A 26607-nucleotide genomic window follows, 5' to 3' on the forward strand; every position below is an offset into this window, starting at 1 on the left:
GAACATTTTACATGCAGTCAAAGCATTGTAAGCATTACAGCCCATTTCATACTCGAGCTGGATTTAGACAATTCCTTGCTCTGAATATCAATGTTTTTTTTGTTGTTTTTTTTTATCTCAAGACCTACTTATGCACATGCAAGTATGCGCAATTACATCAATGATGTGCTTTCCAGAGATCCAAGCCTCTTCGCCGGGCGACTACATCAAGATGTAGTACAAGAAGAACTCTGACAGACAGTTGTATAAAGGCTCAGCGGCCACACATAAAAGATGCCCTTCAGTGTCTGCCTGAAGAATATGGATGGTCCCGACCGTCTCGGCGTTCCATCTGCAGCAGAGCAGGAGACACGTTCAGGAATCTCTGGCCTGTGAAAATGACTGTGAAGCACTTTATTCCCAGGTTCACTTACTGTATGTAGTGGACCAGCTGTAGTAGCTCTTCATACAGGGATCAGGGATCTTGTACGGCGAAGGCATCTCGCGCGTGTTATTTTGCCACCGCCGCCTCGGCCGCCTCTATCTCATCTCAATCTCATCTCAGGCTGCTCGACTTGTCTTGGCTCACCAAAAAAGGGCAGCCCATAGTTACTGCGGGTGCAACGGCTGAAAGAAAGGGAGGAATAATAATGGTGGAGGTGGAAGCAAGAGACAAGTGTCCCCATGCAAGTCTGTGGTGCGCAGCGTTTTTCAGTTCTGCCAGGCTGTTTAAGTGCACGGGACCATTTCTCTTTTCCCTCCCGCCCCTGTGACTTTGAGCATAATGAGTATTGGACCTCTTCCCTCTCTGAACCTTTGCTATTCCCCGTGCTTTATCACAGCGGTGGATGATAATGCTCACACAACGGACGCTTCCGTCTCGCGTGTACAACAGTCCAGTACGCTGCGGCGGTGAGTAATACCACAAATTGCTGTTACTCTGCCAGCACACTATTTTCATCAAAGACTCTGTGGGTCACCGGGACGTTACATCCTTCCACGTCCCCACCGCTCACCCATCTTCATGTAAGCAGGCGGGGAACAGTTGTGCCACATGTGCAATAAATGTGCTTCACCTGAAGCACCTGTACTCCAGGGCACATACTATATGTCACTGGCCTTTCCATACATTTTTGCTGAGTTTCACAAAAAGGTCTTTTCCATTTCTACGCCTGGCGGTAGCCTTGACTGGAGGCATTATGTTTTATGGTTGGTTGTGTGTCGTCAACATGATATCTCAGGAACGCAGCGAAGGAATTTCTTCAAATTTGGCACAAATGTTCACTTGGACTCAAACATGAACTGATTTGAATTTGGTTGTTATGGTGAACTCACAAAAGACATTTTGTGGCCTTAGCTCAAGAATTCATAAACTAATTATGACAAAAAAATATGACATCTTTCAAAAAGATGAAATGATGACATTTTAGATCCCAAAGGTCAGTTTCACTGTGACATAATAATGTTCTGCAAAAACCCTTTGATGGCAATTATTCAACGCCACATAAAAGCGCACAAGGAATTTGACTCTGTTTTTTGTTTCCCTCAATGAATTCAGCCACTAATAGAATAGACATACAGCAGAACTAAAGCAACAACGATTAAAAAAGTCAAGTCAAATAAATGTTGCTTATCTATCCCTAAAAATACTCTGAATACCTTTTATTAAATTACATCAAGGGCTTCACCCCATATATTAAGAGTCTGGACAGACAAGGATGTAAACTACACTTTTACTGTTAGACGGAGGCACACGAGCACGAGGCGCTAAATCTAATTCATAAAGATATAGTGCAGGCAATTTAAAGCAGCGCTGTCAAAATTGTTTGTAGAAGTACACGTCTTGTATCATAATTTAGTTATGCAGTACAGTTGTTTAATGAAATAAACATTAATATGTTTGGCAAAATTTACAACGGTCCTCCTGTGAGTTGATAGAAAAGTGCTTACTGCGGCGTTATGCCTGCTCAGCTCTCAGGACACTGGCTCGCAGGAAACCAGCCAATGCTGATTTTCCACCGTATCCCAGCCAGCACTGCATCCTGTACGCGGGTTCACACGGAACAGGCCGGAAGGCATGCATGTGCGCTTCAGTACTGATCCAGCAAGTCGCTAAGTCAGTCAGCCGGCTCGCTCTCTGTCAGCTCTGTCCCATCGTGTTCAGTCCTGCCCCGGCGAGGCCTGGCAGCAGCTGCCGCACTCCAGAGGACGATCAGGTGGATTTTTATACACACAGCATGTGCAAGGCTGAGTTAATGCTTACTGCAGCGCTCACCACTGTTTTATTATTCATATTCATTGCAAGTCCTAGTTGGACGTGCATACCAATGTGTGTGTGAAAAATCTCTCTGTGAGCCGGGGTCTGGGGCAGCAGTAACGTGGCTTTCTAATGTGCGAGTCTTAAAAAAAAAAGTTTTTCAAAGGCCATTCCAACAAAGTCCCAGAGAGTTGTTAAGGTAAAGCACAGTTTCACTCTTTCTCACCCTGAAGCTCATTAACCGGTCTCTTACGAAACGTTTTATAAGTCTCACTTCTCTGGTCAGTAAACCCACAGAATTCCTTGATTTATTCAAGTAAAAAAAAAAAAAAATCATTATTTGTTCGGGTAATTTACTCGCAGACTTCTTATAGCTTTTCTGTGGGAAAATACGGTCGCATCCATCCCCTCTGTTGCCTGTTAAAATGACTATAAAGTCTGCCGCGCGCACACACACACACACACACACGCACACACACACACACACACACACACACACACACACACACACACACAGACAGATGAGTACTGTATTGTTTTACTCTGTGGTCTGTTGTGGACAGAGTCTTCACAACAAGCAGTGCATTCTGCTTGCTAGGCATGTATCCTTCTGTGTGAGTAAGCACCCAATTTCCTCACCACATGCTGTTATTGCCTCTCATCCAAGGGGAGATTGGGCTAAGTAACTAGCCGCAGACTTGATTTTGTGGTGTTTTATCACCTCTGATGAGATTAGAGGGGGCCTCTCCTTCTACCGAGCTCTTGCGCAGAGAGAGAAACAGACCGAGAGAACGGGAGAGAGGTTGAACCCTTCGCGACCGTGGAATAATGCATCTGTTATGTGTGTCTCAGCAGAGAGGTTCTGAAAATAGGCACGCGGCGTGCATTTGAGAGGCAGGCAGCAATATGCTCGCGGGTCACAGCGGGTCTTTGAACACAATAGGTGTTTTCGGACTGCACAAACTATTTCACAGTTCGAAGAACAGTGGGAGGGAGTTCTCCTTCTTTTTTTTTTCGTGTGTCTGAACCGGGGAAACTTGGAACCTTTCAAGTTCCTATAACCCCGTTTTGTTGTACTTTCTCAGCGCCGACGTCTGCCCGGGCACTCGCCCCGTTACAATAGGAACTGTGGTGACGTAAGTGTGGTCGGACCATTGCCGTGTTTAAAACACGGTGAGCCGATGTTTCACAATAAAAGCCCGTTTATGAGGGGTTTCTTTTTTAATAAAACGCTATACGGCTTTTAATTTGAAATAATACAGGAAATGTTGAGTTTGTATTCACGCTTAATGCCGTAACTGCCGGCGCTAATTGCAGCGGATCATAGCGAGGCTTCGCTTACTAATCACGCTGAATAGTAAAGGTTTCCTTCCTCCTGTAGGAGTTTACATAACAATCCAACCTCTACATTAACTGGAATTTACTGTTGAACGATAGTAGATTCAAAGTTTTTTCCAGTTTAACTACCTCAGTGTTCAAGTCAGGTTTTTTTTTTAAGGTGCTTTTTTTTTGTTGTTGTTTTTTTTCTTGCTCCTGTGAACAGACACAGACATCATTAAAAGTTGATGCTTTTTCTCACACAAAGCCTTATCTGCTCTGTTATTTCACAGAGGCTGCCTGGCTTTGGTCAGACTCTTAATGTTCAGCCTCCTCTGACCCTTAATCGCGTTTGGTGAGAAGACTTGAGGAGCAGACGGTGCGAGGACGAGGCGCGACGCTTATACTTTGGCACTTCGTCTGGAGGGAAGAAGAGCGGGTCACCGGGGTTAGGCGGTTTAACGCCTCACAAGTGCTTCCATTGCAATAAGTCACGGCCATGTGTGTGAGATAAGGTAGCCGTGTGTGTGCGTGTGTGTGCGTGTGTGTGTGTGTGCGTGTGTGTGTGTGCGTGTGCATGTGCGCGTGTGCGTGCGTGTGCGTGGAGCTACTGCTGACCCCGAGCAGAGTGGGATTGCGAAAAAGGGCCCGCGACCCGCTCGGTCTGGAAGAAATCGCAGACCTGGGGACCGGCTGTGTTTTCGAGCTTCCAGCGGAAACGTTTCACGTCCGGAAGAAGAAGAAAATGGTTGTTTGTACAGTGTTGCAGTGTTTGTTGGAATTTCCATAAAGGCAGCGTAGCTTGCTGTAAACAATATTAACCCGGCGGAAAGAGCCCCAAAGACAACTGTCTGCTGTCCCGGATAAGTGTGAGCAATGAAAGGAGCCTCATGCGCACTCACGCAGACGGAACAGCAACTTGTGTAAACACATAGCGGCTAACTGCAGCTGCAGACATCATCAGTCACTCCTGTGACAGCCGAGACGAGCTACTGACTCATAAGGTTCATAAAGGAGCGATGGCTGTTTTTATGCCTTTTTTTTTTTTTTTTTTTTTTTTTTTTTTTTTATCTTTTCCATGCCAGTGTTGCGCCCGCTGACAGCTAACTGTTCCGGCATTCAAAGCAGCGACGCGCACTCTCCGGTCGTGTTAATTGCATTGACAGATAATTGATTTCAGCATGGACGCGGTCGGCCCAGCAAGTGTTCACAGTTACACGTTTCTGTTACATCGTAGGTCACAGTGTCTCCCCGAGACAGGCTTCCAGCGGTCAAGCCCCGAACTCGAACGCTCGCTCGCAAACGTTGGCATCCTCACGACTTTCAGCAGATCGTATATGTAGAGTGTTGTTTAATAAATGATGATATTCTGGTCTGGTGTTCAGCAGTTTCAGGTCAAGGTTTGTCCATTGATAGCTTAACTTTAGGGGTTTATGGAGTTTTGTTTTTTCCAGTCGACAAATTAGCGCGACTTTCACTGACAGAAAAATGCATGAGCCACTCTCACGAAGCTGAAATTTCCTTCCTTCCTTCCTTCCCTCCCTCCCTCCCTCCCAACACAATGGTCGGGGTCAGATTCTCACTCTTCTGAGGTAGATCACAGCCCTGGTCTGCGGATGATGTATATCACCACACTCACTAAGAGCCCCCATACACCACCTCACCTGTACAGCCTATCCTCTCTGAGCCACGTCGCAATTCATGATGATCTTTCACCAAGCCTTTGATGGAGGAGTTCAGTGGAAGAGTGTGCTTCCTGCTGCGTTTCCAGTGCCTGGTCGTTAGTCAGCCCAGAGTAGCCTCATCCTTTCAGCCAGCGTGTGATTACAGAGCTGCAGGCTATATCATACAGTCCTTAGATGAAACAGTAGCTGCAGAAATTGAAGGGATTACTCTGAGTGACAGGATTCCCGTCATTTTTTTCCCCTCGCTCCAGAAACTAACTCTTATATAACCATTCCGGATTTTGGGCTGGCGTCTTCGGAGTTAAATAACAGGTCTCATTGTCTAATGACTAGATGTGGTGTACATTTAGACCAAAAGAATGGTCCAATCTAGAGTTTAGTTCACCTCCTTTTTCTCGGCACGCCTCTGCTCTTTTCATTCCTGTCGCTCTTTGAATGGCCGCCCTCTCACTTGAGGGTGCCAGCCAGGCTGTGCAAATTTGCTCCAGATAATAGTGGACGTGGCGTGCCAGCTTCTGGAGTTGTGGCTGCTGCTGTGGCTGTAACGGCTTGTTACCCAGCTGGAGTAATGACTGCGTGGCTCCTACTCCGTCTCTCCTTCCTTCCTTCCTTCCTTCCTTCCTTCTTTCCCCCCCTCCCTCAATTCCTTTCTTCCTTCCTTTGTTTGCCCCGTTCTTTTTATCTGTCTTTTCTCCTTCACTCAAACTTTTAGCAGTTTTTTTTTGTTTTGTCATTTTCACCCACTTTCACAGGCCATCATTCATCATTTCTGTCCCTTTGTTTAATTTCTGTGTCGCTGTATTTTATTGCTCACCCTCACCTCTTTCCCCTTCCTTCCTTCTCCCTCCCTCTTCCCTAAGCGTGGCTTTACAACTACGATCTCAATGAGACAAATGATGACGCAAGGGGCTACTGAAACGGACGCCATGTTTAATTTTCTGTTCATTAGTCAGCCGGTGATGTTTCACACACTCCACGGAACAAGCACTTAATCTCGCAGATTTCAGCTCACTTGCAGAGCAGTTTGGTTTGCGCGTAACTGCGGATTTGGCGTGATTATTTGACAGGAGGTTTGTTCCATAGGAGCGTTATTCTGATTGGACAGCTGCACAGCAAAAGGTTAGAGTCCAGGCTTTGTTTAGCAAACTGCAGCTACAGGCAGATAACACCTCTGCAGGGAGAGTCTGTTGATAAAGACAGCAAATACATCAACACCAACCAGTGCACAGAGACACATGCTATGAGGCTGACTGCACACACACACACACACACACACACACACACACACACACACACACACACACACACACACACAGGTCATGCTGTGGCCTGACATTGTTTGGGTTAATGTCATTTGTATCTTCTTGGCTCGGCTGCATTCGCCGTAGCGAGTCGTCTCTCATTACACTCAACTCCGCAGCACATTAATGACTTCGCGTTTATGTAATCTGATTGCAACACAGCCAGACGAAGTGAGCCACTCATTCATTTCATTCCAGTCTACTCCACACAGAACGCCCAATTGCCTGCTCACTCAGACCAATGCCCCTCTGGCCGTCCTTTGCACCTGCTACCTGGTGCACCAGCCAACTTCTTCTTTTTTGCCAAGTCCATTTGTCTGCTTCAGCAGCTCTTAAATGTGTCCTAAGATTTGGCCGGGAAAAAAAGTAGCCTCAAATCTGAGAAAAGCACAAGCAATGTCGAAGGTTTAGTTACAAATAGAGGCTTTATTAAACTGTCAGCCAGACGAAGTTTTAGTAAAACTAAAACTAAAAAAAGTTTAGAAGTTTAGTTTAGTAAAGCAGCCAAATCAGTTTGTGTGGTAAAGGAAGTATCCTAACTTGTCATTGTAATTTTGTCTACATTTAGCAGTATAAGTTTTAGAAATGTGATTTTTAGTTATAGTTTTGTTAGTTCGGGTCGGGTCAGCCCATATAATCACCGCACAGGAGCAGTAATGGAGCCACGTGACCGGGATAAGAAGGAAGTGAATTGTTGGATTATCTTTTGGAAAAGAGCGACTGTAGGTCGTTACAGTGGCGGCCAAATATCAGCCGGTTTTGGTGCTTTTTGATTGGTTAAAATTAGGGATCGACCGATTATCGCAAGTATGAAGGAGTCCAAACTGTTAATCTGCTCACCTAAAGAAGTCGTAATAAGGTGAAATTTGTCTTACAATTCACGTTTCATTCTTTTCTCGGCCCTCCATATCCACAAAATGGGACAAAAATACTCAGATCTTACAGGTGTCTGCTGCACGTCTGCGTATTATCTGTCTTTCATAATTTATACAGACGTGATTCATTTTTCACCAAACACTGAAGCACGCCGCGGCTGCTTTACCTTTCATGTTGTACAACTGCATCTCTCTGCATCCGGCTTTCATTACACCACTGTATTGACTTTCAAAGTGACAGGATCGCGCAGGAGGTTGCCGTCCTTCAAGAATAGTTAAGGCCCGGCAATTTGATGAGGTGTGTATGTCGTCAATCAAGGAGCCTGATTCAGTTCCAGTGTGTATATATGAGCCGAGGTGAGACGTGATCCCGTGGTCTCCGCTGACATCCCGCTCTGTTTGTTTTCCTCGCACCGCCGAGGATTCCCTCTCCCCCTCGCCGGGGCACCTTTACAATTTAGATTTATGGAAATGCCTCCTAATAGAAATCAGCTCTCGCTGGATGACAGACAGCGATGATGAGGTGCACACCACGTACCACCACGCTGCTGCTATAGTACGACTGCCTGAGAAGATCACGCTGGATTCAACCTCTAATTTAATAGGAAAAGTACACAGAGGCTGTTAGTTGTGTCGGTGGAAACGAGGATTGAGGGAGGGGAAAAAAAAAAAAAGGGGATAATTTATGTACATCTATGCTGAATGTGTGTCTCCGGTTTGCCGTCTATATGTGCGCACGCCTCTGTGGATGTGGATGTGTGCATGTCTGAGCGTGTTTAAGAGTATAAGCATGAATGTGTGTTTGGAGAATGTGGCAGCTGTGGGAGGAGAAACCAAAAAATATAACCATCAGAATAACAATGACACTGTAATCTCACGCCGTGGATGTCAGAGATTTAGGCGTAATACCAGCATGTGTTTTCCTCAAACAGAGTTTGAAGTGCGTGAAGCTGGAAGGGGGAGGGGCTCAGCAGAGAGAGGGTTAAAGGGAAAGATTAGATGCACGTGCACTTGTTTTTATTCGGAGATAAGCAGCTATGCTGAGACACGATTATTCCTCCGTCACGACGACATGCTTTTTTTTTGTGTGGAGCATCTCAAAATGCATGTGCGGTTCGGTGTTTCAATAATCTTTTCTATGCTTCCATTGGAGTAGTACGTCTAAGAGGCTGAAGCAAAATGAAACGGTGACTGCTGTGAAAGGGCCTCGCTGCAGGCCTCTAAACTCAGATGGTCATGAGCAAGTGCACTGATATGGGTCACTGACAAAGATAGTGTTGAATGCAAAGTGCTCTGTGAAAGTACCCATGGAGTACATGCTTGATTGTGGACAAGTGTGCATTAGTTTACTATTATTACAGCTCTTTTAGCCATCGCTCAGAGCCTCACACATACCGTGTCAAAAGAAACCGAAAGCTTCATAAAAGGTCAAGTTATAAATTTGCACAATGGTGGATTTAGATCGTCAACACCTGTGTTTGCTTTGTTCTGATGTTATGAGCATATCACAGCAATTTCCTCCTCTTTGATCATCGGGGTCCATCAGTGTCAAGCAATTGTTTCAAAAGGAAGTGTTCGGGATAATCGACTACCTCCAACAGCACAGCACAGGAAGCCAGGCAGAGAAAGATGACAGCAGTTACTGGAGGGCTCGTGGTTTTCTGAGGGTGTTATCCCTCCGCTTTGCCATTGTGTCATTTCCTTGTGGTGGCTGAAGGATGGATGGATGCAGAGTAGTTTCCTTGGAAGCTGTCAGATAGTACTGGCACCGGAGCAGAGAAATCCATTTCCTATTGAGACAAAAGAATGTATAAATATAACTGCGGCTTAACAACACAAGATGCCGGCAAGTCCTCCCATTATCTCTGCTCTTGATAGCAGCAAAGAGAGAAGACTAATGGACTAACCTCTGCTGCTAATGCTTTTTTATAGGCTCCTATAGAGGAAGATCTCCCTTTAGGGCAGATTAAACCTCCTATTTTTACTGTGCAAATTGCCACATCAACTGAAAAGCTTACCAGGCAGTGAGAGAAAAAGATCCCAAATATTTTTAAACCTTTTACTTTTATTGACTTGCTAGTTTGTTGAATTTTTGTTCCAAATTGTCTCTTTGATTTGTTGCATATCACTTTTACTTAAGCACTTCAATTTCACGCTTTACATTAATCATTCGGGGAATAACGCATTAATCCAAGGCATGAAATTACAATCTCACATTTTTTTTTTTTTTATCCAACAACAATGGATTTAGCGCAATAAACGGATTTGGTTTATGTACTTTATCTTCCGCAATACAATTGCTGTAAATGTGAATTTTAAGAGATCAAGCAAATTTGGCTTCAATTTTAAGAAGCTTAGAGTGTGGGGACAAAAACAGAAGAATAAATAATAAAAAGCCCAAAAAGCAGAAGACCTGCTGCCTATTTGAGGGTGATGGAGGTTTAGAGCTGCTCCTGCTCCAGAGGCCACGTTCTCTCCGGTGTGAGTTGGTTGGCTGCTGGACTGCCCTCAGGCTGTTGTGCCCACAATCCTCAGCGATGGTTTGCATATCATTTTGCATTTTTCTCACTTCTCCAACGCTTCTGCTGCTCCTCGGGATATTTCTCATTCACCGCAACGCAGCTCCTTTCGACCACGGTCGGCTTTGTCACCGCACCGTGCCCCGGCGGCTGGGGAAATCACCAGTATTTCAGCACAGTGACGGAGCACAGAGCAGCCAGTGGGACCAGTTTGTTTAACAAGCACTCAGAAGCAGCCCGGCTGAGTGTGCCAACGCAGTGCTTTGTGTGCGCCTGACTATTCATTATGAATGGGAAGTTTTGCAAGAAACTGTCTTTTCTCCAAGCCATGATCACAGCTTGCGCTTGTGCTGGAATGCGAGTCCTCTCCCATCTCCCGTCACTCGATGCTCTTCTTTCTGCCAAAGAGGTTGTCAGATGAGTTTTGGAATGGAAATCTACTGACTGCGACTGTGATATACTGACGTCATTTTATTTCTTTGGGGGCATTTTATATTTTCATGTGATGTTACACTCCGATGCAAATGTCAGTTTGTCATCTTGCCAATCCGTCTTGCTGCCGCGGCGCTGCAGACACAGTTGTGTTGCATCAACATACTGAACTTATTTCAGAACCAGGACTTGTTCTGGTTGGTGTTGTCAGAGACAGACAACTGTGTCATGTTTTAAAATACTGCTGACACTTCAATAGTTGTAAGAGTTACAACACGAGGCAAAAAATGGTGGTCACATGACAGAGGCCCTTATTTATTTATTTTGTTTTAAAGCTACTGAGTTATATTTATGATGAACAGAAAAAATGCTGCCCTTATTCTTACCCATAATTCTTTGCATTGCCCACAGTCATATCCTCTTCTTTTTCTAGGCCACTAGGTAACTGTGTTTAAGTATGAATCACTCCTGGTTGCATTTATATGTTAATTTCCCTCTCTGTATTTCTGACTCCTCATAAACAAAAGAAAGACGTGTCTTTGAACTAAACAGCACACGGGCCTGATTCGTGTTGTTCTTATTCTTTTCAAGTCTGCTCCTGAGCTGCAATGAGAAGTCTTATGTCAAGTGCAACAAAGAGGTGGTCATGCAATCAACTTAGACAAAGACTTCATTCCCTGTGTTACTGAAAAGCAATATGAATGGACAACCTTTGTGGAGCCTTTTTTATTTACACCGTTCGGTCGCTTTCTTTCTCTGCCTCTGCAGCTGTTGCCACATCATGAAGGGAGGGATGCATATATTTCTCCACATGACAGGGGGAAGAAGAGACCAAATTAAAAAAGGAGAGGAAGAAAAGATGGATGGGAGTAAATGTTGTATACATATGATTAAGGGGCAGGGGTGTGGCAAAAGCTCAAAAAGGGCAAAAGGCTTCGGGGCTTGAGCAAAAAAAAAAAAAAGCTAGCTCAGCAGGAGGCTGATTATACCACCAAAGGGATCCACTTTGCACTTCTAGCATGTACAAACTCAAACAAAGGAGCATGGCAGGCAGCTGAAAGTGAAGGTGGGGGTCTGGCCCTTGCTGCTTTTTTTATCCAGGCAATGGCACTTTTATGACCACGCTAATAAAGTGCCTCTGGGACAGCGCGCCTCCCACACCTCCGCCTATACACACGCCATGAACAGCTTGACTGGGCCTTAGGACCTGTGTTTATGGACACATGGATCAATACAGTTCCTAAGGGTCTATATTTAAGTCTGAGTTGTGTAGCGTTGCCCATTGATCATAGGGGGAGCGGGGGGAGAGGGACCCCAAGATGGCCATTACCAGATTTGGAGCGAGGTTTTTTATAAAAGGGGGCTGACACGGTTCAGAGGGAATCCAAAATCAGCCCCGCAAATCAAACCTGCCTTGAACCCAGTCGCCGCGGTAGAGTGGATGTTCAGTATCTCGACACAACGTTCCTCTCCTATCTTCAATTGCAAGTGATTGTTAATTCAAGGCGCAGCCGCGGCTTTCACCCTTGATTCTCTGTGCCCTCGCTGCTGGAAAAATGCAAATCTGGTAGCGTGACAAACGATGTAGGGCCGTCTCCGACACGTTGGAGCCCCCGGCGTCCCCGTGTCGCTCCCCAGCTTACCTCCTCCGGCTCCGCAGTAATTACCCTTGTTGGATCGCTACGCCTAATCATACTTGATTTTGGGATGCACTGCCATTCTCTCCACTTGTTAGCCCCTCACACTGCCTGGTTCTGATAGAGTACGCTGATAATACTCAGGGAGTGACACACACACGCACACACACACACACACACACACACACACACGCACACACACACGCACGCACGCACACACACACACACACACTGTATGCGCTGGTGTTTTTGTGAGCGACTTGTGTACAGATCTAATACGGTAGCTGATTCATTTAAAGATGATCGTTGTGCCGCCACTGATTTATCCCTCTATGATCTGATTATTTCAGCAGAAGATGAAAAGAATAAAGGCATGAAAAAAAAAGAAGAACAATGTTTAGAAAAGAATAATGAATAGATCCTGGTTCTGTAAAACGGACCCCATAAAGAGCGCCGAGCGAGGGGATGGTGTGTGTGTGTGTGTGTGTGAAAGTGGCTTCCAATTTGTTCTCAGTTTGTTCCAGTAATAAGATCCAGGCCTTCTTTTCCAATGGGCGAGATAATTAACTCCCGGGGACAGACTGCGTAGAGCTCTGTCTTTTGGTTTATGGCACAAGGGGAGGGGGGGGGGGAGGATTTCTGCAGCCTTGCCCAAGCATGGTTGCATAAATCGCCTGACTTTGCCTGATATATGTTTTTACTGATAGATATGGAAAGGGGACAATTGATGGACTGCAGTCAGTGTAAAAAATGGGAGGAAGGGGGTGAGTGTAGAAATGTAATGAGGAAGCTGATGCCATTAAAGATAAGAGCAGAAAAAGTCCAGCTACGTGTGTGTGTTTCTGGTGTGACATTTATTGTTGGATTTTCATTTAGAGTCGTGTTCTGCGTTCCAGATGGCGTACTTGTGTACAAACACACTTTTTTGAGTGCATGTAAATGCGTTTACACTGTCGAGTACAGAAACATGCAGCGAACTACCAGTACCAGGATGATGCACTCAAATCAGTCCAAAAAAAGAGGTGTGAAACGCTGGACACTTTTCACCCTAAACGGTCGCCATCTTGGCTACGTAGCAGGAAGGGGCGTCATTTTTTTTTTCAAATTAAGGCGTCCGAGCGAGATTAAAAAGTTTGATTTGATTTCTGGTTAAAATAATTAAAACTGCATATAAAAAGCCCAAATTAAGGCTTTATTTTATGCCATGATAATATACTAATGTCATTCAGATATACACGAGATGTAAAGTGCTGTTTCTTTATTGACTTGAAATGCAATGAGTTCTGTGAGCAACGTCTGGGTCACTTGTTGTTCTGTTCTTAGAAACCGCTTGCTCAGTGTGCGACAGCAGCGGTGTGAGTCAGGTCAGGCTAATTTCCGTTGCTGTAACCTGCCTCTCTTTCCTGCATTGTCTTGCCCTGTCCAGCAACTCCTTTGGAATGTGCTCCATAATGCTTTCCACCCATTGTCTCTTTAAATCTCCGCGCCCCCCCCCTTCTCCACAGCTCATCGCCTTACCGACAGTTGAACCTTTGATCCCCGTTTCACTTCGCGTCACCCTTTTCCATGTGCTCATCTGTGTTTGTTTTTTTCGTGTGATATGTGAGTCACACTCTGATATCTAACCTCTTTCCTCCTCGTGTCTTGTTCTCTTTTCCAGAAACATGTGAAAACCCTCGAGAAGCTTTGACCTGCAAGTTAGCCTTCAACAACAAAAAGGCGAAGGTCTCCTCCCTTCTTCCTCTCGTCCACTCTATCTGCTCCGTCAGCAGTTTCCTCGCAGGCCCGGTAAACATGGAGGGCCGGCAGGCTGCACGCAGAACTTTGTCACCTCACCCTAAATTAGGAGCGCTGACTGCTCTATTGGGCTTGTGGCTCTTAGCGGTTCCCGCCTCGTGCAACGGGCAGACTTTCACTAGTTTCCATCCTGAACGTCGGGACTGGTTGTTCAACCACCTGACGGTTCACCAAACCACGGGCGCATTGTATATCGGAGCCGTCAACCGTGTGTACAAGCTCTCGGGTAACCTGACCCTGCTTGTTTCACACGATACAGGCCCAGAGGACGACAACAAGGCCTGCTACCCTCCTCTGATTGTCCAGCCCTGCTCCGAGCCCCTCGTCTCTACCAACAACGTCAACAAGCTTCTCCTCATCGACTACTCCCAAAATCGCCTGCTGGCCTGCGGCAGCCTCTACCAGGGTGTCTGTAAACTCCTCAGACTCGATGACCTCTTCATCTTAGTGGAGCCCTCCCACAAGAAGGAGCACTACCTCTCCAGCGTCAACCAGACTGGGACCATGTACGGCGTCATCGTGCCTTCGCAGGGCCAGGATGGCACCCTGTTTATTGGCACAGCGGTCGACGGCAAGCAGGACTACTTTCCTACCATCTCCAGTCGAAAGTTGCCCCGGGACCCCGAGTCTTCTGCGATGCTCGACTATGAACTGCACACTGACTTTGTGTCCTCCCTCATCAAGATACCGTCAGACACTCTGGCACTGGTCTCCCACTTTGACATCTACTACGTTTACGGCTTCGCCAGCGGCAGCTTTGTTTACTTCCTGACCGTTCAGCCCGAGACGCCGGAGAACAGCATGTCGTCGAGCGGATCCGGCAGCGATCTCTTCTACACCTCTCGCATCGTCCGCCTCTGCAAGGACGACCGCAAGTTTCACTCCTACGTCTCCCTGCCCGTCGGCTGTGTGAAGAACGGCGTCGAGTACCGCCTGCTGCAGGCGGCTTACCTCGGCAAGCCGGGACGTGTTCTCGCCGCCTCGCTCAACATCAGTGCCCAGGACGACGTCCTCTTCACCATCTTCTCCAAGGGCCAGAAGCAGTTCCATCGGCCGCCGGATGACTCGGCGCTCTGCATCTTCACCATCCGAGACATCAACGCTCGAATTAAGGAGCGCCTGCAGTCCTGCTACCAGGGAGAAGGAAACCTGGAGCTCAACTGGCTCCTTGGGAAGGATGTGCAGTGCACCAAAGCGGTGAGTTATGCTCAGTGGTTGGCAAAACGTAGTATTAAAACACAGAGATGGGATGCACATTCTGTTTGCCTTTTCTAATGGTGACAGTGTGGTAACATTGACGTTATTGAACATACACCGAGAATCAACAGTCCAAAACTTATTTACAAGGAAATACAAAATCGGGAAATGTACATAGTTATTTCTTGCATATTTGCAGATAGTTTACCAGATAGGAAAAGATAATGCAAGATCTTACTTTTCTATTTCATTTAGAATTTTCTCTAAGCTTTAATTAGCCAATAAACAGAGATAAGAGATAAGAGGACGATTCATATCACATATGTCAGAATTCTTCAGTGGGCCGACAACATCTATAAACATCTTGTTTCCTGCTGTATAATACGATAGTAAACAGTAAAGGGAGTGATCACAGCCTCTCAATGAGCCTAAAAAAACACAGCAAGTTTCAAAGGGTGTATTCAGTAATGAAAATAAATACGACAATCATCCAGAAAGAGAATACTCCAGTTAACAGCATACTCTCTGATATCAGATGCATCTGGCATTATATTACATGTAGTGAGAGTCAAATTGTCAAATTGTTTTGCAGCTCTGATATCAGAGGACATCCACTTTCAAAGTGTACTTCACAGATATTCATAAATAAGGGAGGATTTATTTTTCTTGGCAACTATCAAAGTGATAACATTTTCCTCGAGCACAATACAAATATACACTCTCCCCTTCTAGTGTGAAGTGTGTGTGTGTGTGTGTGTGTGTGTGTGTGTGTGTGTGTGTGTGTGTGTGTGTGTGTGTGTGTTGGGCGGCGGGGTGGGGGGTTCGTTCATGTTCCTCCGCTTCTGATGTTGGCATAGATCACACACCAGTCTATTCCTTCTGAAACCCCCCAATTATCCTATAATACAAGGCTGCGTATCTGTTACATGTTGTCAAGTAGAATTAAGTTTCTTGATTTTCCCTTCATTCCCACGAGGCCACGGTCCTCTGTGCTTTCATTCTGTAATTACTAATAGGAATTTAAGGTTATTAAATATTAATGACTAGTATGTTACTGTGCACGAGTGTGCTGTATGCCCGGCGTGTGTAAAGCAGGCATACATACGTGTTTTGTGAGGTGCAATGACGTATCTCTATCCCTCACTGCGATGAGACCCCCGATCGGCTTTCTTTGGTTGCTAATCCCCCCCGGGGAACTCAGTTGACCAGTCTTATTAAAATCAGTAAATTCTCCATTACCACAATGTCAGAGGTGATTGTCAGGGAGAGGGAGACATGATCTGGAACTGGCTGTTGGCTTTTATTAGCTCCACCGAGAGGGCAGGATGAGATGTATGAGGCAGAGTAGACGGAGGGAGGGAGAGAGAAACGGTGGTAATGATGGCAGCGCTCAGGTTGGGAGCTCAAATTAGAACATTTCTTCTTTTCTTTTTTTTTTCCCAGTTTCCCAGAAGAATCCCCAATCATGTCGGTGTGCATTGAAGGTTTCTAGCTGTTACCTGCAAAGCTGCACCTCCCACTCCATTCTTTAGGAATGCGCTGCCAATAACGCCCTTCTCTCCTTTCTTATTGCACACCGAGGATCCTCCCGCTCGGTGTTTAGCCACAGAGATATGAAGATGTAAAACACAGTCCTTTAAGACCGTGTCCTCGTGTTCAATGAGCAGCCGTTAAATCCATGGTATAATATGGATTATGCAGATAGATGTCAATGGATGAGGAACTCTTTAAGCCAGTACAAATTACATTTAGCATCCAGACATGTCCACCGCGCTGACATCGCCTGCTTGTGGTTAAATCCCCGACTCAAACACTGCGGCTGCTTTCAAGTACACACATGTTTCACATCTCGTCTTTTTCTTGAATAAATATGTCCCCGAGTCTCGCTGGGTGGTATTTTTTTTTATTTTTTTTTAGAGAGCCCATATCTGAGATCCATCAAAATATGAGGTGACTCAAGGTCAGACCAACCCTAGAGACTGTAGTTTTTGTTAACTGTTAACTGTACCCTGCTTGGTTTCTGAGGAAATTACATATGCAGTCCCAGGGCTTTTTCTTTTCTTCTTTTTTCCTCTGGTCCATTGCAGAACAGCAGGTAGCCAGTTAGCTCAAAACAGCGAACTTTAATTATACTGCCCAGCTCTCATTCTTGCAGACATTTCACTGTGTATATGAGTAACATGCAGGCCGAAGGCTGAAGCTGGGAACGGAACCGAAAGCTGAGCCAGAGGGATTCAGACACAGCAGCCAATCAAAGATTTATCACCCAGCCATCCAGCCTTCTGCCATCTGGAGATTCACACCATCTCTGTAGTCAATCCCATGGAGCCCGGCCATGATGGGATTCTTGTTTGTATCGGGCTGTCTGTCTTTGTGTGTCTTCCCTGACAATCTTTCCTGTCTTGCTTCTGCTTCTTTTTCGGCTCATGCTTTACCGACTAATTAACCACTCCTGAGAGCTAAAGGGGGAAGGTGGTATTGATAACGCTGATGTACCCTGGGAGAGAAACTCTGACAGCGGATACCCTGTCACATCTAATTCATCCGTCATTCAAGCTCAAATCAAATGATGTGTGTCATTGTTGAAAGAAAAGACTTCATGCTCCGCTGTTGAAACAGATCAGGACAGCAAATATTTTCTCCACATAGATTAAATGTTATCCTGTATTACGAGTTGTTCAATAAGGATTAATCACACAGGGTCACGGTCTGTATTTAGACTTAGCTCGGCTCTGCTCAAGGTAACTCGTGTAATTTCCATGACGTGAAACAGTGTAAGATGAGGCTACGCTGCATTTCTTCACTTAAAACGTCTGCAAGAAGGTGAACAAGAGTCCAGGGAGATTTGAGTTGTCTGCCAAGTCTGCTTAGCGTAACATCATCTAAACACTCTTGATATGCTCCGTACCAAATAGTCTGGAGCCCAACGGACTATATGAGCAATAGCTGCGTGATTTTGAGGGAGTATCGATAAGCCAAAGTCTGGAACTCACGGGTTGCTCCTCAGGAGAGCTGTTTTAGCTTCACTCCATGTCTTGGATCTCTACGCTGTTCTTTTCTCTCTATTCTCCTCTCACCCCAACCGGTCGAGGCAGACAGCGGCCCACCTCTGAGCCTGGTCCTGCTGGAGGTTTGTTCTTGTTGAAAGGGAGTTTTTTTTCTTCCGTCTGTTGGAGGTTTTTTCTCTCTTAAAGGGGAGTTTTTCCCTCCTAGCTTATGTGGGAATTGCTGAATTGTTGGGTTCCTCTGTATAATGTTGTAAAGTTCTGTTTTAAGGACTTTACTGTGTTAAGTGCCATGATCTAAAATGTGTTGTGATTCACCACTACATAAATGTAATGTAATTGAATGTCTGATCAGCATTTTTTTTTTTTTAAAGAAGCTTTAAGCAATTTTATAACCAAAAGAGAGAAACATAATGTAACCTCTCTAGATTTTTTTTTTCTTAATTTAAATACTGTTTTAGAGTACCTCATAGCACTTAGGGCTATTTTGGGAAAAGGAAATAAAAAGGGAAATGCCATAAAGTGAGGGGCGTGACTATACGAGCCGAGGCCATTATTCCTCGTCAGCATTACTGCTTTTACTCTGCTCATGAAAGTCTGCGTGGAAAGGTTTTTACAGCCGCGGCGCGCAGCGAGAGGCTGGAGCTGCCTTCCTGGAGCGGGAAGTGTCACTCAGCGTCGTCCACTGGAACCACTCTGACAGGGACGGAGACAGAGAGGAGACAGATGAGAGTTAGATATAGTGACAGAAAGAGAACTAATGAGTCGGGGTTGCAGAGGGGGTATGTATATTCAGAGGGTGAAGAGGACAGGGAGTTTGCGAGCAACAGACTATGGGATGTATACATGGGAGAGTGGCCCCGGCCATCTCACTTTACTCCACATGGCACAATGAGGCCATTGCCACTCAGACAGTGTCAGCTGACCTGAATCAAGGATGGGAACATCACTGTCCTGCTTCTCATTCACATCCTCTTTTTCAATTTGATCCTCTCCTACTATATCTACTATACCAGGGGGTCTCCAACCTTTTATCCTCCGAGAGCTACTTTGACAAAATGAAAGTGTCCAAAAGCTACTCATGTTTAGTAACATTCATTCACATAGCTGAGCTCCACCCAAACCAGCTAAATAAGCTTCTTTTATGTGAACAAGAACACATTTATACTGAACATTTTGTATCACAACAGCTCAAATTTAACAGCTTTTTACTGCATTTCTTTACTTTTTTAATTGATGAAGCTCTCCCTACTCACATCTGTCATAGAAAACAAAACAACGTTTATTACTTTCTTTACTTGTCCTAATTTTCTGCTTGTCCAACTGCATCACATAACTTCCCTTCACATTCTCTCTGACGGTAGTTCACATGTATGTTTTATGCATTCAATGTTTTCTCTTTCGTGCTTTCAGGTCGTGCTTTCAGCCGACCTGCGGTGAACTTTGATCGCTCTCTCTCAGTGACAGACACTCACTTTAGAGCTCCGCTATGCTGTGTTCTAGCCAAAAATATAGTATTTATGTTATTTATCTCATTTATGAGCACCTGTTTCTTTCCAGCTCAGTGTGAGAGTCTGTAATTTTGCAGGCGCGTTGCAGGTCGCGCTAGTTTATGTCCTCTGATCTCTGCGTGTTTCAGTAATTAATCGATTGCGTTGATAGCGTACTTCTCTCGGACTGGTTAAAAAGTAAAAAGATAAAAAAATGCTGAAATGAATCTCTGTCCTATATGTATCTTAGAAGACATAACAGGATGGGGGTGAATCTTCAGTCCAAGAAGTTGTCATAACATATGAAGTCATGCCCATATTTGTTTGACTTTTAGTGTTGCTATTTCAAAAGTTCATCTTCGGTTACATTCATATTTCAGTGTTGGAGTGTGTCTGCCAGCGCACATAGTTATCATGCGGCTGTGTGTCTTCCTGCAGAGGTGTGATGATATGCCAGGGTAATGAGCCACAGTGAGAGCAAGGTGGAGCTCAGTCAGGTGGAGCTGATACATATCTGTCAAGCGTAACAGAAAGACAAACATTTATCTGGCTGGGAGTCTCAGTCGCGTACCTCCGCCTCTCTCCGACCTTCCTCTCTCCTCTCCCTCAGTGTCTCCTCTCCCTCAGTCTCACCTCTCTCAACCTCTTATTTCCATCTCAGACACTTTCTGACACCGTGCACTGTTTCCACAACTTTGGCCATCGCTCCCTCCTTATGTCTCACTCACTGTCGCCTCCGTCTTCGCTCCTCACTGAGCCGTCTTCTCGTGTAATACTCTGTATCTCAGCCTCTCCTCTCCACTAATGTCTTCTTCTCTAAGCCCCGTGTCGCTCTGATGTATTTTTGTCGCTCTCTGTTCCTACGCTGCAGTACATAAAGGGGTTTTGTGTTTAATGAGACACATTTGTCTCATAGTCATGATCTCTTTTTTTTCTGTTCTCCGTTTCAATTTCTGTGTCATTCATTTATACTTCATTCTCCAACCTTTGTTTGCCTCTGTCTGCAGCCGGTGCCCATCGACGACTCTTTCTGTGGTCTGGACATCAACCAGCCGCTCGGTGGCTCCCAGCTGGTCACTGGCCACACTCTCTACACTGAGACTCGAGACCGCATGACTTCTGTGACCTCCTACGTCTACAACGGCTACTGTGTAGCTTTCGTAGGCACCAAGAGTGGACGTCTAAAGAAGGTGAGTACCAACGTTCTCCTCTTACTCATCTAGCACTTAAAAGCCTCTTGGAGGAGATTTCTGCCTACTTCATTACCGTGCTACAAAAAGACTTGGGCTGTCCGGAGGTCCGTGGGGTACAGACAGTGTGAAGTGGTCCCATTTCTGCACAGATGGATCATGGTCACAGAGAAACTTATCTCTTTAATATTTAATGCCCGCTGTCAAAGTGTCTGGGAGGGGTAATGGCAGTGGCCAGCTCACTGTAGTGGTCATTACCAGTTCCTTGTTAAGTGAGCTCCACTGTTGCAGTGTTGAATAACCTGGACTGACCCATTAATTTTAATAGGCACCTTTCTGCCTGCGGCCCACTGAGAGCAGAGAAGCGGAGAGCGGGACCCAGACACTAAAGCTCCAAGTCTCGGTGTGAGAATCCAGACGCTGCGGAGGGTTAAGGGCTCCTGGCCAGTTAATAATGATAGATTTCACACCCCCGCCACAGGAAACAAAGTATTACATGAAGCTGCTCACTGACAGGATTAACTAGTGAAGGAAGTGAGTGCTGTGCTCTGGGTTCAGGGATGAGGAGTCTGACTGTCAATCAACAAGAATAGGTCAAAGCCTAGTACAATACTGGATCGTGTATAGGCTTTTCATTTGAGACGAGGACTTTTAATTTGAAACGGATACAGGAAGTCATGGCACACTGCTTTAATAGGGCTGGCAAAAGATGTTTGAGTTTTGCTGATTGGTTTAGAAGAGCTGTTGTAATGTTTTGTCACCACCTCAAACAGCTGATGTTTAGACTGCAGCATATATCGTATGTTTCAACTGGTTGAAGGATGTCAGTTTGTTCCGTGGCTGCTCCTCCCATGAGGCCGACTCTCTTTGAGTGACAGCAGGAGTGTGCAACAAGGCCCCCCATCAACAGCAGCTTCACAAAGCTCAGAGAGGGAGACTGAAAAGGAAAAGGAGTTACTAAGAGCATCTTCTTACCGCCTTTTTGGCAAGTTCTTAATTTCATGTCTGACAACACAACACAAATGATGTTGGTTATTTTGGTCTCCGTCTATTCATTATTAAATCAATTCACCAATCAGGCTTGGGAGGAGTGAATAGTTATTTGATGTAATCCCTTGTTTTAGCTGTTTAATAATTTAGCACCTTTTTCTACTTGGTTAAATGAGATGAGACAGAAAGAGTATTTTCCCCGTTGTGTTGCTTGTACATTGTCGTACGTCCCCGCTTCCTTCCGCACTCGTGTCTGCAGCCGCCTGCTCGCCTTCTCCCCTTTTTCCTCCCTTCCCTATCTTCTACCTCTACACCCCCCTCCCCCTCCCCACACACACACACACACACTATGCAAAATAGCCTTGCGTGCTGCTGTGTACTTAGACTCGCTCCTCACAGGGGCATGACTGTAACCACAGTAACGCTAACATTGGGGAGGAATTAGCCAGGATGTGAGAGGAGCACCTCGAGAAAAGGTACCACGGTCCAGTGGCCAGAACAGAAGAAAAACCTCGTAAAGCACTCACCCACAAAGAGAGATCCCCTGACAGATAGAATAAAGAAAGTAGTGTTTATTTCGCTAACAGTAATGAGCATTCCTGTTTAATTTATTGTCATCGTAATTAGTCATCATCCTCTCGCTATGGGGTAAACTAGATGAGAGACGGTAGAAATATCCCCAGCAAAAGATGACATTAACACAAGCCATTAAAATTATGTATGTTGGGGGTGTAAGAGAGAGAAATGATCAGTGCAAAACATAATGGAATATTGATTATTTCTCTCTCTTTTGGGAAGTGAGATTCCCAAAAGCGAAACTGCAATTGGACTGTTGGTTGAAGTATTTTTTTCCTGTGTTTGGTGGGCATTTATTTTAGAATTGAATTGCTGCTGTGGTTTTGCTGGACTTTGTCTGAACCCAATTTGGTTGAGATCACGTGAGCAGACCGGGCCCTGCAAACATTTGCATGCAGGTACGTTGTTGGTACAAGGAGAAGCCGGGATTTGCAAGAAGGCAGATGACTCAACGAGCTGTGACTGTTGACTTTATGTGCATGAAAGAGGGAGTGACCACAGGACTTACTGTCGTCACCGTCGCTGTGGCGATCTGCAGCAGAAAGAAAAAAGAAAGTATTACTTTTTAAAATAGGTAATGAATAATCAATAACGCTGCATAACAGGAGTGTTTGGAAGAGGACTGCTCAGGCGTCATTGAATCATGAAAGTGTGTGCGTGGGTTTGTCTGAAATGAGCGTTGTTTACACTGAAAGCTTCATCCACTCGCTCCGTCGGGAGTCACGGGGGAGGGCAGTGGCCTGACGAGGCCTGGCTGCAGCTCCCCTGCAGGGGGATGCCGAGCTCCTGCACACTTGTGTGAGACACATAGCTGGAGTAGGGTGCTGCAGGCTTTCCTGCAGATCTGAGCATGACAGCGAGGGTGACAGGATTTGATGCTTTACTCGGAGATACAGTTCTATACCTTCACTTCTTTCATGCAACCGAGAGACACAGACAGATGGGGGGAGGGAGGGGTGTGGAGTGCGCAGGGGATGCACAGGAAGGAGTGGTGATGGTGGTGGGGGGGGGGGGGGGGGGTGAGCCATGATGAGAAAAAAAATAAGAAAACAGGGTAGCAGGAACAGGCAGAGATAGAAAGACGAAGGTGCTGGGGGAGGAATAGACCGTTGAAATGTGAGTTTAGTGCCGCCAAAGAAACCAGGACTGCACCGCTGCTTGTAATTGGATTGGCTCCCTTCCCAAAGAATACCCCCCCCTCCCCATCGCCTCCATTTACTGCTTCCCCATTCAATCCCGCTCCTCCTTCCCTCAACCTCCCTCCCCCCGCGCTCTCCCTCTCCCTCTCCCTGCAGACCCAGCTCCTCTATATGCTGCTGTTTCCTTGGCTTTGCTGGAGCATGGCAAAGCATGAGGGATGGTGTTGGCGGATATCGCTGCCTGTGGCAGGCTTTTGTAGGGGATTGATTGAGGAAGAGGGGTTAAGAGGGTGGGGGGAGTGAGCAGACACCAAGGTGAGGGGAATGCATATATGGTGTGATACACTGTAGGAAACAATAACACTGCGTTTGGGAGACACATACAGTGTAGCAGCACTCACAGTCTGTGATGATGTGTGCAGGGCATGAAGTCATTTTAGTGCGTGACGTTGGACCGTTACACACGAATCCGTATTTTATAAAGGTGGAGTATTGTCAATCCCAACGTAGAGTGAATCCTAGTGCTATAGTGCATCATGCAATTTTTTTTAGATGCCTTGTAAATACTATTAGCAGTGGGCAGTCACACATTGACAGGATACTGACAGGAGTATACAACATACATGTCTTTGATAGTTGGAGGAAGCACTCAAAGCACATAAACCCATGCAAACACGGCGAGAACATGCAAACGCCACACAGAAAGGAGTTTGGACCGCTGGTGGGTTCGAACCCGGGAACGTCTACCGAGCCACCGTGCAGTAAGTTTTGTGTTAAATGTGTTGTCCGAGTGGGCAGTGAGGCTTCCAGAAATGAATGGTGGACTTGTGGGTGGCACCCTTGGAGGCAGCGATTGATGGTGGAGAGCAGCAGATGTTCACTTCAGCAGAAAGCTGCGAGGAAGTAATCGATATTCTTCATGAACTTTTTCTAATTACAGCGAAAACCAGTTCCACTTAAGACCAAAACTAGACCTTTAGTCCACCCTAAGCTGACATCAGACGATCTTCGGCTCGTAGTTCTGCTCATGAGATAATGTCTTATTCATATTTCAGACCGAGATTTGCATTACACACATTAGGCTCCATCATCTCCGTGATCACGCTGATGTACCCAGAGACCAAAAAAACACTGCTAAGGGTTTATGGGTCAAATTATAAAGATAGTCAATCTGCTATTCAGTCCATTCTGGATAAACATTACCCAAGAATTGCATCATCTGGATTGGAATTGGCTGTGTGTGGTTCACTTTATGCTCGAGCACAGACGCATCCCACATGGGGACCGGGATTGATGGGAATCAACGACGGCATTAAGGAGGAGAGGAGCTGTGGGGAAGAGCCTCGCCTTTGATATAGATGGAGATGGAGGGCACGGATGCACATGTAAAATTGGATGTTGAAAGACACCACAGCATTAGATGAATGGGCGGGGGGGTTAAAGCAAGCTCAGCAGAGGCGCATTCAGGACCCCCCCCCCCCCCCCGCCCCCCCTTAATCGGAGTCAATTCACAGACAGTGAGATTGAACACGCTCCATCCCAGATCTGTCACGAGCGCAGCGGGGGTTAAGAGCTGTTGAACCTCGGACCAGAGGGATGCATTCCCAGATGGCATTCGCTTTCTGCGTTGGACATTTTCCAAAGCTGCTGAAGTCTATATAGATTTATATATGTAGTTATGTAATCAGTCCCTCCAGGATTTTTGCTGAGTTTTTTTTTGTTTTTTTTTGTTCTGATCAAAAATGTGTGATTTTGCATAAAATACAACGACTACATTAGCTGTCAAAATAAGAGCTTTAGATGCTGTTTAATTCATGTTAATTCAGCACACAAGCTGACTGTATGTACAAAAACAAAGTACATTCTCTTATTATTTTTAATATTCAGTAATATGTCATAATTTCCTTTGATAATAATCACTAAATTAGAAAATGTTATTGTGAAGACCACATTTCCTGCAAACCCAGTCACTTCTAGTTTTCCCGCTTGTTCCGGTTTCCTTTGATGCACAGTTTTATTTCGTGATTACAAAAACAGCAGCGAAGACTTTCTGATTGTAGATAAGGAGTTATTTTTGTTAATAAAGCGAGTTTTGTCTGAAAATACTTGCTTTATGCCATTAATACTTTCAGCACAGCTTCTGCTGACGACGTTTGACGAATATAGGCAAATATTGCATAGTCTGCTTGTTTTGTGTTAATTATTGAGATTGCGATTTCCTGGAAGGGGCCGTGTAATATTTAATTGAGCCATAAAGGAATCACTTGAAACTATATCTATCCTGTAATACATATTTGTTTTCTACAATTTTAATATTTCCTTCAATATTTCGATTAGTGTTGTATTGTATAAGCAGTAAACCGTGAATGAAAAAAAAACCAATGTTCTAGTGCACGATGTGCCGCTTTTCCGATGAATAATCAGGAATCGGTTTGGATGACGGGGCCTCTTGCTGAAGCGGGACAACTTGAAAGGGTGGTTCAGGTGTTTAACTGGACAAATGTCCTGTCGAGCTGGTTGAACGTAGCAGAGGGTGCGCGGCTCACACACACACACACACACACACACACATGGCTCCCTGGATAACAGCGGGGTCGCGTGTGTGTTGTGCGGACAGGACAGCGCTGGAGTGTCGCTGAGGGTAGCAGCTGATCACAGGGCATAAAGTACTGCTGACTTGAAAGGCTCGCAAATGCAAGCAGCTGCTACTGCAGGGCCCTGGTGGACAAGTGGCCAACAGCCCCCCTCCCTCCCCCTCTCCACCCACCCACCCACACACACACACACACACACACACACCCCAACGCCACTCTCACCCCTCTATGCTCTGCTCACCTCGTAACGAGCCTCAGAGAATTACTGTTTGAATTCGTCGCCCTCGGAGGGAATGTGATCGGAGAGCTTGGCCAGTTTTGCCCGTCGGCCCGCTTGGAGGCAGCTCACCTGCTTGGGGCCCGGATTGATCAGCTGAGCAGATTTATCGTCACTCCAATCCTCGACTTCTGTGTTTGCTGTTGCGTCTTTAGTTTGTCTGCCTGGAAATGGAGGAGGATGTCGGGTTAGAGATGAAGAACAGGTGTGAAAGGACAGAGATGGTGAGACATACTGATAGACAGACAGCGCAGGTAGACGAGTGAAGCGATGGAGGCTCTAACTAGCCTTGAGGATGATGTCCCTAGCAACAGCTGCGGCCCATGGCAACAGCTGAATGGAATCCTGTC

General features: G+C 45.7%; 1 protein-coding gene across 2 annotated transcripts in view; it reads left to right on the forward strand.

Annotated features, from left to right (window-relative positions):
* The window catches only part of plxna2 (plexin A2), a 190152-nt gene that overhangs the window by 14050 nt on the left and 149495 nt on the right, over positions 1-26607 (forward strand). For both annotated transcript variants that reach the window (XM_069141700.1, XM_069141698.1), the window contains exons 2-3: positions 13663-14996; positions 20499-20681. In XM_069141700.1, coding sequence (XP_068997801.1) covers positions 13797-14996; positions 20499-20681 — 1383 coding nt within the window. In that variant the 5' untranslated portion in view covers positions 13663-13796. The remainder of the gene's footprint in view (positions 1-13662; positions 14997-20498; positions 20682-26607) is intronic.

This window comes from Embiotoca jacksoni, unplaced genomic scaffold (assembly GCF_022577435.1).
Source record: "Embiotoca jacksoni isolate LCO1_2020_lvr unplaced genomic scaffold, fEmbJac1.0.p SCAF_9, whole genome shotgun sequence".
Taxonomy (NCBI): Eukaryota; Metazoa; Chordata; class Actinopteri; family Embiotocidae; genus Embiotoca; species Embiotoca jacksoni.